At 49.7% G+C, this 13,311-nt stretch overlaps 1 protein-coding gene across 4 annotated transcripts; it reads left to right on the forward strand.

Annotated features, from left to right (window-relative positions):
- Positions 1-391: 391 nt before the first annotated feature.
- Positions 392-12,380, forward strand: arhgef37 (Rho guanine nucleotide exchange factor (GEF) 37). Of its 4 annotated transcripts, XM_023794993.2 has the most exons (14): positions 392-505; positions 845-1,056; positions 2,763-3,051; positions 3,186-3,309; positions 3,750-3,897; positions 4,341-4,540; positions 4,640-4,770; positions 5,418-5,522; positions 6,670-6,783; positions 7,087-7,404; positions 7,939-8,067; positions 8,452-8,647; positions 9,164-9,333; positions 9,873-12,380. In XM_023794993.2, the coding sequence occupies exons 3-14, from the start codon at positions 2,776-2,778 to the stop codon at positions 10,080-10,082; spliced, it is 2,121 nt and encodes a 706-aa protein (XP_023650761.1). In that variant the 5' UTR covers positions 392-505; positions 845-1,056; positions 2,763-2,775; the 3' UTR covers positions 10,083-12,380. The 4 variants fall into 4 exon arrangements, with proteins under 4 accessions (XP_023650761.1, XP_023650760.1, XP_023650762.1 ...); XM_023794992.2 differs by lacking the exon at positions 392-505 and having other exon boundaries at positions 673-1,056; XM_023794994.2 differs by lacking the exons at positions 392-505; positions 845-1,056 and adding an exon at positions 2,261-2,402.
- The last annotated feature ends 931 nt before the right edge of the window (positions 12,381-13,311 follow it).

Genomic DNA, 13,311 nt, shown 5'->3' on the forward strand with positions numbered 1-13,311 from the left:
CAAAACATTAAACAATAATCATATTATTATTATTATTATTATTATTATTATGATAATATTCGTTATCTGTACCTAATGTTCCATTGCTTTGTTATTTTAAATGTTTCCGTCATCTCATCAGTTCCAAGTGACAAACACATTACCTGCGTTACACGTCTGGAAAAAGCCAGACCTTAATCGTAAGTTTGTTACTCGCGCTTTCTTTACCGCACAGGTTAAAATGTATTAAGTTTGCCGTGAACAGACTGGGCTTATTTGCGTCCTCGGGGCCCTTTAACTTGTGTCAAACTGACTAGATCACTTGACAAGCGGCCAGATCCAGAAGGCAACCCAAACCGGTCAGGTTCCTAAAAATACAAAAGCGCCTCATTTTTCAGATACATACTAAATGTCGCCGTGGTAATGACAACATGTTTCGTTTCCTCTCCTCACATGCTATATTGACGCCAGTGGTAGAAAAGCAAACAGATTGCGATAAAGAAGCGGAAGCAAGCAGAGAACAACGGTGTGGTTTACTTAACTTGATCTGTTATTTAGTTCGAACTGTAGTACCTTGGAAATAGTATTTATACGAATATAATGACGCGGTGCCTTTATCTCTGCTGTAATAAGCGTGCCGGGGCTCTGGTATGCCTGGCATCACACCTGGAATGAAGTGTAGGTTGCCGGACCGGTTCCGCTGGATGCGCAAAGATCCCCGGGCTGTGTGTCATGCAGTCCGGGGATCAACAGACTGCGTTAAATCGATACCAGCATCCGCCCCCCAATTTAAAGTGTCAGTAGACTGATAGGCCTAATGCGGGACACCTGTCGCTTTAATTCCTCCATCTTCCCCGAAGTGTAGACGACGCAGATTGGAGCCAGCACCGAGGCCACAAGCCGAGTCTCATTTCTGGAAATCCCGTCCGGGACAGCCGAGGAGCCGGGAGCCGGAGGGACCGGGGATCCAAGCACCGGGACGCTCGTCTGTCCCAAACGGGGATCCGAGCGCCGGGACGTCGGTCCGTCCAAAGCGGGACCTGAAAGCCGGGCGGCTCTGTCGCAAATTTGCGGCAGGTACGAGCTGTTATATCGGCTATTTTTGTTATTTTATTGCGTAGTTTCACCAAACTGGTGCATATGCGGCCGTGGTCGTTTTTATCAGACGTGAACTGCGCATGGTGCGGTGAAATGACTGCACTTCACCCTGGTCTGCATGGCGGGGTCCTGCACGGTCACTGCGGTCACTGAGCAGGATGCCTTCCCGGCTTCACGGGGCTGTCGGCGGCCCCGTCATTCCGGCAGGATCCCCGGTGGTCCCCTTCCCTTCTTTCAGCCCCCAGCCCTTCTCCTTTTCCCACGTCACTGTTAGTAGTTAAGTTTGATTATACTCATGTGACAGGCTGTATACACAGCGTCAAATATTATCATAATTTGTTTTAAATGAGAGATTGAGTCAAGCGTCGATTCGTGCTGTTTTTTCCACGTTTGGCTCTAATCTAAGTTCTTTGGATATCCTGTTACATATAAAGGGCAGGATTTATACGTGCGTTAATATTTTGTTCCCGTGTTTACAAAAAGTTTAAAAACCGACATTTTTTTAGCTCTGGCTTTGGGCCGTCGGGTTCCTGGTTCGGCATAAAGCCGCTTTTTCTCATAGCACTATGCATCGGTGTCGTGAAATCATTTAATACGATTTTGTATGCGAAAATAATGCGAGAACCACGTGGATACTTAAGTGTCCCCAGTCTGTACCCGAGATTGTGTGTGTTTTGTTTTGAGGAATCCACTTTTAAGAGTATCTCAGAGAGATCAAATACAAATTAAAGACAGTTGTTTTACTCCCTTTGTACCCATAAAGACCCTGCTTAACATGGTGCTGTGTATCGGTGTGCGGTGTTAATTAAAATATAAAGGGTGACCTTCTGGAGTGTAATGTTAATTTAATCCCTTCTAATCCCTCCTGTTCATTCAGTTACTTCCTAATCACCCTAGTGATGCCAAATGAAACCCCCATTGTTTTCCTGACTGTCCCATGATCAGAATTTGCTCTCTGTATTCAGATTACCAGTCAGGAGCACTGGGAGATCCGTAGCACTTTTCCTTACATACTGCTGACTATGAGCCAGTGGAATTAGATGCTGACAGGGGCCCCTGTTATTTGCTGCATTTAGCTACAGTGGTCATTCAGCTGCCTCAGCACAGCATGGGGGGTGCGCGCTCGCCCCACCCCCGGCACACCCAGCCTCTCCCTTTCTCCATACAAACTCCCCCCCCCCCTTGCCGGAGGTCATGCAGTCAGAGTAAAGTTGCCTGGCTGCCGTTTGCCTGCCACCACGCACTCGCGCTGGGAGAGTTGCAGAGTGTTTGCCGCCCTGCCGCAGTGATCTGTCTGCGCCACATGACGTGATCCGCAGGATCCGGTGAGCTTGGCTCCTGCCATTACTCTCCTTTCTCTGTCTCTCTCCTCTCTGGGGCTTTTTTGCAAACATCAGTATGAGTTTTTCATTTACGCTGATCTCCACACGTGTTTGAGTTGATGGGATGTAGGTACGAGGCTTCACTTCCCGGTCCGGCGGCGGGTTTAGGGTCGCATGTACAGTATGAACGGTTCCCATGTTACCAAACTTGTATCTGCTGCTCCTCTGTCCAGGAAGCACAGTGGGTGTCCCTCAGGATGCGCTGTGACAATGTGGGGGGCGTTATCACTTCCTCTGGCCAGATAATGGCCCCCACCCTGTGCAGGCTGCTGCACTGATTCACAACCCCCCTTTTCCAAACAGACACCCCCCCACCATGGATCCTGACTCCAGAACAGCGGCATCTCCCGCAGAGCTCAGGGAGGAGGTGATGGGAGGAGCTGCGGAGGGGGACGTGACAGAGAAGGTGGAGGAGGAGAAGGAGGAGGCGGCAGAGGGAGAGGTGGAGGCGCAGGCAAAGGCGGAACAGGAGGCTTTAACTGCTCAGCGGCAGTTGCTCACGGTGAAGGAGCTGATTCAGACGGAGAGGAGTTACCTGAGGAGCCTTGAGCTGTGCACCGGAACCATCAGGAGGAACCTGCATTTGATCCAGGTGCTGCTCAACCTCCTGCTGTCAGGAGCGAGTCACATGGCATATTGCAAACATTCAACGTGTATGTCCAACTCGGCAACATATGTGCTAAAAATAAGTATATTTGCCCCCCCGCCTGCCCCACAACAATGCAGCCCCCGTTGGATAACCTGGACAGCATGTTCCTGCACATTGATGGGGTCATCGACATGTCGCGCTGCCTGCTGAGCCTTCTGGAGCAGACTGAGGTGTCGGACCCGGACTTCCTCAGAGTCCTGTGTGAGTAGTAGGGGGTCCCTTAGCCTCATCTGGGGTTATTAGCTCCCTGGTCACATATCGGGGCTTATCCTCAGGTCTTTAGCTCGAGGTCTGGTCCGATGATGTGTTTCTGTCTTCTGTCAGGCATGTGTACCGCAAGGCTTTTTGTTAGAACACGAGGACTATAGAATGGATCCTTTTTCCTGTGTCCATATAAGAGGACCGGGGTCTGTCTGAGCCAGCTTTCCATCATCGTGCCGAGTTATTGCTCAACAAAATAGTGTGGAAATTGTAGAGCAAAGGGGTGAAATCGTAATGCAGATGGAATGGCTAACAGTGGAGGGGCAGATATGAGCGTGCTGGCAGTCCAAGGCGGTCAAAGCAGCGCATTCCCTGACTAATTATGAAAAGCCGGCATGAACATCAGTTAAATAAGTCTGATGTGTTTCCATGTCTTTCAGGTGAGGCTTTTTTGAGCTTGAGGTCCGACATGGAGAAAGCATACAAAGAGTATCTCGCCAACTACAACATCATCACCTCTCTGGAGAACAGCTACAAGCAGAAAGAGGCCTTGTGGCCTGAGATCGTGATGGTGATCAAGTCCTCGGCGTAAGTTTGGTTAAGTCACTGTCACGTGACCAGGGTGGGCCCTGCTGCTGTTCTCTGCTAAAAACCAGACGGCTGTCCATGTGCAGAGTGGACAGAACCACGCAGCTCAGGGAATATTGGCAACAAGAGGGAGTGCAGAATAAGATTATTATGGCTGAACCAAAAAGAAACCGCGACAGTGCAAGGGAACATAATTTAGGGGATTTGCACATCAAAGCTGTGGGAGAAACACACACTCCCATGAAAGCAGGGAAACAGATGGGGGGGCAATTAAGACCAACCCCCCAAGACAGTTAGTAGTACCAGTCCTCCCAAAGGAGTATATAAAAGCAGTTTTAGTGTAAACTGCCACTGGGACAGTTAGTCCCCTGCGAATGCCTAGGAATTATGTACAGAAATCCTTCTCTGAAGATGTGCCTGAAGCTCACTGTGGCCCCCTGCAGGCCGGAGGTCAACGCCTCCTCCTTGACCTTCTTCCTGGTCATGCCGGTTCAGAGGATTGCCCGCTACCCCCTGCTCCTGCAGACCATCCAGAAGCACACGGACCCCACGCACCCGGCCTACCCTGCTTTGGAACACGCCTTCCACATTGCTGTGGAGATGAACTGCAACATAAACGAGTACAAGCGCTTCCGGGAAGTCGGTGAGGGAGTCGCTGTGGCACGGGCATGTTTGCAGACGTCATGCACGGCCGACACCGTGAGCGGGTGGCTGGATTAAACACCCGCATTTTCCTTCACAGCAGACAAATATAAGAAAACTGAGACGCTGACAATAATAGACAAGATGAATCGGCTGACTGGACACAGCATTGCCAAGAAGACGGCCAGGCTGAGCCAGTACATCAAGGTTGAGGCTGGAATTGTCCCCAAGGTAAAGGCTCGGCTGATCCTGGTGCCTGTTTTGGTGTGTAACACACTTCCTCTAACTGGCGATAAGCCATTTTGGCTTATGTACCTTCTCTCCTATACCATATTTGATTTCTCTTGTTCTCCTTTCCTTTCTTCCTGTTCTCCCTCACCCCGTTCTCCTGTCCCTGTATTTTTCTTATGTTCTACTTTTATCCTTCCTGTTCTTCTGTTCCCCTGTCCTCCTTTCCTGTCCCTGTATCTTTCTGTTGTTCTCATCTCCTGCCCTCTCGCTATCTGGCTCATCCCAATTTTATTCCTTCGTGTAATTTTTTTTATTACACTTTGCTGTTCTCTCCCATTTTTTTTTTTTTAAACCAAAAACAATCTGAAGAATCCGACCCTTTGTATCAATTGCTTTTGTCTTTAACTTGTGGGCGGTGCCTCCGGTTTGATAATGGCTGCCATACTGCCCTTTGCTCCCTGTTCCCTGTGCCACGTATCTGAGCGCGGGGACCTTTGCCATGTGACCTTGTTGTTCAAACATTTGCAAGAAGCGGCCCACGTTTGAGCCGGTGTGCCAAGGATGTGCCCTCAGATGCCCCTAAAACCATGAGTGTCAGATGGAAACATTCCAAATGCGATCTCACTTCTATACTCTCTCCCTCTTAGCTGAAGGATGAAGAATTCGATGTCCTACAGGGATTTTTCTGTGTCCTGGAAAGAGGGGTCGTGAACCTTCATGAGAATGTGATAGCCTTCCTTACTTGTATGCAGGTGAGCAGGTTTGGGAGTTTTGCTTTGGCAGGCCTGCAGTGGGGTTTGCAGGCCTGCAGTGCGGTTCACAGGCCTGCAGTGCCTCCAAAACCAAAACCCTCCTTTGAATTAGTCACCCTTCCCTGCACTTGCAGGCCTGATTCGTACTGATGTTATTTTGCATGTTCTGATGATGCATAGCGTGTATTAATATACACAAGAAGAAGGGGCTTATTTTGGTAGAATGGTTTTTGTCAGTATGCTGTCCTCATGATCAGAAAGTCTCCGGTTTAAATCCCAGAGTGATTTTACCATTGGCCCTTAAGCCCCAGTTGGTCCAGTCCCTGGCTCACCCGCTTTCTTAATTATACATCACTTTGTATAAAAGCATCTGCTAAAATAAAAATAGTAAAATGAAGGAATGGCTGAGATCCCCTGAATGTTTTGGTTACAAGGCCGCCTGCTTCCGTGTCACACGGACGGTATGTGAAGCAGGTTGGTGATGGGGGGGAGAGGCACAGAGTCCCTAACAGCCGCTGTGTTCGTCCTCGCATTCTCACTCGAGGCTGCATTCAGTGTCATTTGCCGTCCTGTTTTTTTCCCTTTAATGTCATTAGTCAGGAATGCCTCCCCCCAATCTTGCCCCCACATGGTCAGTTTTGTGCGTTTGTCCATTGTGTTGTGTCTCCTCCCTTCAAAAGCTGTTTCTTCACTCGCTGGGGCAGGGAGACGCAGGCATGTTTGTGCTTGTTGAGTTACCCTGGTACTGCTCTTCCTGGCTTATTGATCTTATTAACCTGCATGGGAGCATCCTGTGGTGGCTTGATGGTTAGGGTAGCGCACTTGTAATTGAAAGATTGCGGGTTCGAATCCCCCACCAGCAAGTCACCACTGAGGTACCCTGAGCAAGGTACCGTCCCCAAGCACTGCTCCACGGGCGCTGAATTAGCTGCCCCCTGCTATGTCACGAAAGTCACATATGGGTCAAATGCAGAGGACACATTTCGTTGTTGCGCACTGTGTGCTGTGGTGTGTTGACAATGACCACTGATCACTTAATTCTTAATTCTAATTCAGTTGGACATTGTCACAGACCTTATGTTGGTGTTGCTAGGGAATCCATAACACGCTTTACCATGTGATTAACCCTCCCCTCTCCCCCCCGTAGCTTTATCTCCAATGCAGACCAGAGGAGCATGACCTGGACATAGTGGGGGACAAGGCTGCTGTCTGCTATAAGGAAATCAGTACGGCCCTCCGGGAGTGGATCTACCCCACCTTCGTAAGTGTCTACATCATTGGCAGTGGCAGGAGGTGGTGAGTGAGACAGGAGGCAGGATTCTGCAGGATGGGCAGAGAGAGACAGAGAGGGAGAGTGTGACAGGGAGATAGGGAGGGAGTGACAGGGACAGGGAGACAGACAGAAACAGGGAGTGAGAGAGACATCATTTGCAGTGTCTGACTCCCTTGTACAGCTTTTCTTTATATCGTCATAGATTTCACAGAAGTTCATTTCAGTATTAAACCCCTCTGCATATCTGGGCTGTCTTGCTCACCGCCTGCTCTGCGCTCTGGTCTGCCCCAGGAGCACCGGGTCCAGACGCTGGTCTGCAAACCCCTGTGCTCCCTGCGGGAGCTGCTGCAGGGGCCCCGCAACCTGATCCGCAAGCGGATGGACAAGCTGCTGGACTTCGAGGCCCTGGGTGAGAAGAGCAACCTGAGCTACGAGGAGCAGGAGGTGGCGACGGCGTACCGCACCATCAACGCGCTGCTGCTGGCCGAGCTGCCCAGCTTCAACGCCACCGCCCTGCAGCTCCTCTGGGGGGCGCTGGGCACATTCAGCTGCCTGCACCGCGACCTGGCAGCCGACGTGGAGCAGCTGTTTGCGAGCTACACTAATGAGGTTGGGGGGGCTTCTGGTCTGATCTTCTGCATGTTTGGGTGACTGCTGGAGGGGGGTGGGGCTGTCCTCTGAATCCGCTTGGGATTTTGGTCCCTTGTCCCCTGTCCCTTCCTCGTATCTTACTCTCCCAGACTGCATAAAGTTATGTGCCTCCATGTCATGCTCGGATGGGATGGGACAGTATGGGAAGGTGCTGTTAGCATGCCTCGCGTCATCCTGATGTAATGATGTCTGTTTCCGGGGGGAGCCATAAGGGGGCAGCGCTGGATTAAAATTAAAGATGGAGAGAAACATGTAGGGATTTCTGGTCCTCAGTCCCTCAATACCAGTGATGAGGAAACGGGAGTCAAACTCTCTGCACTACTTTGCAATGTTTACATTTCCTTTCTGTTTAGCTGCCCACCACCCCTGGTGTGCAGAACTCATTTTCTCTGCTGGTCCTGTGGACACTTTTAAGGTACATGCACGCTCCTTTAAGTGCGCCATCTTCAAATGAAAATACCCGGTTTGTTTTCTGTCCTATTTAACCTGCAGCTCCCACACAGCCAGCTCAAGCCCAGTGCATTCTGGGAGTGGGCAGAGGGCTGCATCTGTGAACAGGCGGAAAGACTGGACGGCCTGATTCAGAGTATACAGGACGACCTGAAAGGCCCCATTGTGCAGGTCTGAGCAAACAGCTTCTGTTTCTGTGGCCGTTTGTTATGGTATAGTAACTTGTTGCCAGGAACCGTTGGTGGGACAACGTGAAATTCTCTGGTGGGTCGAGAGGGTGGAAACTGGAGCAGCCATATATATATTCATTTACTCACTTAGTTGCTGTTTTCGTGTTATGGTCTCCGGTTTTTAAATAGTTCGTGAAACATGCCTGGATGTGACTCATATTAGCTGCTTTAACTGGTGTCTCATGCTTTAAATACATGAGATTCATGTTCCTCTTAGTGCCCTTTTCTTGCAATAATGCCCCCTAGTGGGGTATCTGACAACCTTAACGAGGTCTTCCAACTCCCAGTCTTCACCTAAACCCCAGCCATGTCTCCATGGTAACAGCCTCTCAGCCCCACCTCCCAAAGGCGCCTGAAGATCCTGACAGACAAGTTTGGCCCGAGCAAGATCTACCAGTTGACGGGTCATGTGACTGGTGGCCGTGAGCTGGACCTGACGCTGCAGCGGGGAGAGCTGGTGGCACTTATGACCGAGATGGACACCCGCGGAGACCGGCGCCGCTGGCTGGTGGACGCAGGGGGTGAGGCTAAACCTATAGGATTCAACACTGTTAACAACTTTCAGTTTTTTTTATGTCAAGCAAATCTGTTCATATGAAAGTGGTGACCCCTGGTGGCCATTTGATGATACTGCTACCTGACGTATCATCGTCATTGACGTCAGCGGTGTGAGCTTGGTCACCCTGTCCCTGCTGGGTTTCACTTAAAACAACTTTGTAACTAATGAGTTATGGCTGGCTGTTATACAACATTAATCTGGATGTTAACATGCACTAATTAATTGTAGGTGTGTTTAACATTCATGTTGAACTTTAGAACCTTAATTCATTTTCTTCATAGACAGATCTTATTCTGGGCTGGGAAATTTTTTACATGTTTTGCTTTCTGTCCGGTATAATATTGTGTCCATCAATTTATCTGTTTGTCTGTTTTTATCACGCTTTCAAAACTTCCATAGAAACTAATCTTAAAGTCGGAGCTGCTTAATGACTCGGGCAGCGCTCCAAGCATGAGCGGCTCGATTCTCCATGTTGCAGGGCCCAGAGGCTATGTGCCGTCGGCCATGTTGGTGCATTATCACCAGGTCAGCAAGGACTCACCCCTGTCGCCACACATCGCCACCGTCATCAGCCGGACAGAAGGCAGAAGGCACTCCTACACCCCGCTGGCCCAGCCGGCCAGGACTGTGACCACACCCTACTTCCAGGTGAGTTCCTGGGGGGGGGGGGGGGAGCAGGCTGTCCGGAGGGTGTGACTTCAGCGACATTCCTGAGACATTCCTGAGACATTCCTGAGACATTCCTGAGACATTCCTGAGACAGCAATACCTGAACTTGACATCATGCAGCTGTCTGTCTGGCCATTATGCAGCGGGAACATGTGTGAGAGGTTAACATGATGACCAGCAGGGGGCGTAGGATGGGCCTCCTGTGTCGTAATAATAATAATAATAATAATCATAATCATAATCATAATCATAATAATAGATCCTTTATTGTCCCCGTGGGGAAATTCTTTTTACGCCTCCCTCAACTTGCTCTTTGTATTAGGTTGATTTGAGAAAATAGTAAATATTACTTCTTGCTAAAACCTACTTTAAAAGCAATAATCAGTCACACTGTTATGCCTGGACCTAAATGGGTACACATGTCTCAGTGTGGCATCAGAACATGATACCTGATGCAGAAAGTGTCACTTCCTGCAATAGACTGAGCTGTGTTTGGATGGATCCCTCCTTCTCTCTAGGTAGTTGCGGGCTATGACTTCACGGCACGCAGTCGGCATGAGGTCACCCTGCAGGCCGGTGAGCCCGTGCGGCTCCTGGAATCCCACGACAAGCGGGGCAACCCCGAGTGGAGCTTGGTGGAGGTCCGTGGCCAGCGCGGCTACGTGCCCTCCAGTTACCTGACTATGGTGCCCTCTTCAGCGCTCCAGCCCTCCCCCCCTTACTGTTAGAACCTGGTATTCTTACCCCCAAGATCCCAGGAATCTGCTTTCCCATTGGAGATATCGCCAGGACTGCCAGTGATGTTGCCACCTGTTTGCCCTGCCCCTGCTTCTGGCCCTGCCTCCTCTTAAAGTGACCATGTGCTAGAGGGCAGCTTAAGCATGATGATATATCGATGCTCCCTGGATTGATGGGGCTGGTGGAGCCCCCTGCTGTCTGCATGACTCACGTGGTGTTTACAGGCTGGCTGAGTGACTCATTCGGGCTCAGCATGTTGGCTTGTGTGTAGTGCTGGTCCAAGAGCTCAGGAAACTGGTGCTGTTCGCCATATAAGGTTAAGGTTAGTCCTAAGTGTCCTCTCATGGGATATTTATACAGTATGTGCCTAGGACCTGCTTTCCCTAAAGAGACTCATGGATTTTGGGGAGGAGTCATAGCCAAGCTGATAGAATCCTGAATTAGACTGTGAGCAACCATGTTATGATATTGATAAAATGATTTGTGTTGTTCTGATGAGAAGGTTGCAAGTTCCATGCTCTGCTGAATGTTCTTTTAAAATGTTCAGCTGCAGACAGAAGAAGAAAAGCATCACTTAACATAATTTTACTGTGCCAATTCTTGTGCATTCTCTGAGCTGTCCACTAGAGGGCAGAAAATGCTCTTTCCTGTGGCTTGTATTCATTACCAGTCAGTATTGATTGTACGGCTCCTGTGGGGCTGCACTCAGCAGTGATATTATTCATCCGATGATTCATGTGGGACGGGAAGGTTCCCGCGTGGCACAGCCGCTGCTCACTTGCACACGCTGCTCTAAAGCATCTTTTTAATTTATTATGCTCATATTTATTTATGCTATTTATTTCACAAAGCGAGGATGGTTTAGTCCAGGGGGTCTGTGTGTAGGGGTGGCTTCCTGCTGAATAGTAGAGATCCCCTTTACTACTGAACAGACTGCGATTGTGTTTTACACTGACTGTACCATCACCTGTGCTGCTAAATCAGCCATGGGATTGTGCATCTTGATTGTCCAGGAGAGATTTTTTTTGGCAGGCAGAAGCATAACAACCTTAAGCAGGCCTCTCTTGCTGCAGTTTATAACCATTAATTTTAATTTTATTACCACAGGGACTGTCATGGTTGGTTCTGAGCATGTTCGGCCTGTGCCTGCATTAAATCGTACGCTTGCAGCTCAGAGAGGTTCTGGCATCTCCTGACTACTGTTCTCCTAGCGTGACACGCCACGCACGTCTATAAATAACTGTCTCTGGTCAATGGGCTAAAAATAGCTCAGGAATGAAGCAAGAGGTTTGGTGCTGCTGCCCCCTGCTGGAGGCTCCAGAAACTGCAGTATAATTCCCCAGTACTGGATCAGTCTGGCTGCCACCAGAGATGACAGAGAACCGCCATTGTTCTGGGCCATGATTTAAGAACGAGAACCTGTTGGACGGCATTGGTAAGTCTGCAGTCTTTTGAAGCTGTTAATTGTTGGGACAGAGCCGGTCGTCTATTAGGCAATGCAATGACACAGAGCACAGGTGCTTAGCAGGCTGTCGTTAGCGCTGAGAGCGTAGGCCCTGCTCCCAGATATCCGCGCGCCTCATTTCCTGTTTGTATGTGATGCCCGAAGCTCCCTGCCGCTTCACACGGGGACCAGCCGGGCCCTCCTGCCAAACATGCCCGCTGTTCAGTAACCTGACACTAGCCCATTCATATTTAATGTAAAGGAGATGTTCCTGAAACTGGAATGAAACCCAGGAAGGTCCCTGGAGGTGGCTTTCCTTTCTACGGGAGCCCATCAGGACGGATGCGTGACCCACCTGGGGGGGGTCTATGGCCCTATCTCCTCCTGGGGCAGGTTTTCTGTTCCTTCCTCAGTGTGCTCAGCTGAAAATCCACATTCATGCCCCCTTCAGTGATCTGGCTCCTTGATGAAGACCACCCAACATCTACAAACTCTTTTGGGGGGACACAGAGAGAGGTGTGATCTTCAGACCACCAGGGAGGCATGTGTGGTGGTTTTATCTTAGACCTGTACCTTTTGACCCGGGGCTCCTTCATCCATAACTTGAACCATGCCCTGGTAGCCAATCATGTGCCTGGTGGGCACCGTGTCATGTTTCCCAACAGTTCCCATTCACCAGGAAGTGACTGTGGCCAGGCTGTGTCCCATTATGCTTTGCTGTGAGTGGTTCTATGAGTGGACGTATCTGTGAAGAGGAATGCACTGGAGTGGTACATACTGCTGGCCAGGCCCTGTTTGCCGGTAGTAGTTGAATTGTGGTCCATAATTAAAGTGTTTGAAACTGCGTGCTCCTGTGTCTGGTGAATGTGTCATGTGACGAGAGAGGAGGGTGTTCCCACGGAGAGCCGACGTGACCAAACTCACGGCTCTGTGACACGTTATGGCCCGATGGCTAGAGTGCCAACGGCCAGGCGCTACACTCCAGAACCTTCTCAGGGATCTGCACCTGCTGGTCTGTTGTGTGTAAACAGGCGGGATTGTTTGGTACCCGCACCCAGAGGTGTAGCAAGGAATAATGGGCCTCCTGACAGAATGTCACCTTGGGCCCCCTTGGTACCTTCTGCCAATCAGGAAAGTTTCATTCTGAGCCCCCTCTAGTCCAGGTCCTGGGAAAACACCCTCCTTCCATGCTCATGTGAGGCCTGAACTTGCTGTGTTTGTGTGTTTTGGGTGAGGTCACAGAACCCCCCCCCACCACCATTTTGATTTTCCCTAAAACACCCTGACATTACTGTTATCTTTGTTAGGATCAGTCACCTGTCGCTCAGGTCAACCTACACTTTTATTGTTTAATCCCAGGAGGAGCGTTCTGTTGTACACCTGTAATCAAAATTAATCTCAGACAGTGCCACAGTGCTGTCGCTTCACACCCACAGGGCTGTAGGTTCGAATCCCACTTCCACTCTGTGTTTGGCTTTCCTCTGGGTACTCCCGCAGCCCAAAGACAGTCCAGGCTGTATCCCAGCCTTGTGTGCTGTACTGCCTGGGATAAGCAATTAAAAGAGGGATGGATGGATGGACAGATAGATAAAATGCGTGACTGTACTTTTAAAAGTCAGGTGATTCCAAAGTGTGTATAAGGAGCTAATTTACGGTAAATTACACTAAATATTAATACCAATGAGTGTGACTGTTCCTGCTGCATTACATCATCACATGTCATTGCTGAAATCTAATTCCTGCCAGCCAAGCATCAGGGCATCAATTGGATCAGC

The sequence above is a fragment of the Paramormyrops kingsleyae genome, chromosome 10 (assembly GCF_048594095.1).
Source record: "Paramormyrops kingsleyae isolate MSU_618 chromosome 10, PKINGS_0.4, whole genome shotgun sequence".
Taxonomy (NCBI): domain Eukaryota; kingdom Metazoa; phylum Chordata; class Actinopteri; order Osteoglossiformes; family Mormyridae; genus Paramormyrops; species Paramormyrops kingsleyae.

Excerpts from the sequence above, each read along its gene's own strand:
- arhgef37 (XM_023794993.2), top strand. The coding sequence starts at position 2,776 with ATGGATCCTGACTCCAGAACAGCGGCATCTCCCGCAGAGCTCAGGGAG. Across the intron at positions 4,771-5,417 it reads AGGCTGGAATTGTCCCCAAG|CTGAAGGATGAAGAATTCGA; the intron begins GTAAAGGCTCGG and ends TCTCCCTCTTAG. Across the intron at positions 7,405-7,938 it reads TTGCGAGCTACACTAATGAG|CTCCCACACAGCCAGCTCAA; the intron begins GTTGGGGGGGCT and ends TTTAACCTGCAG.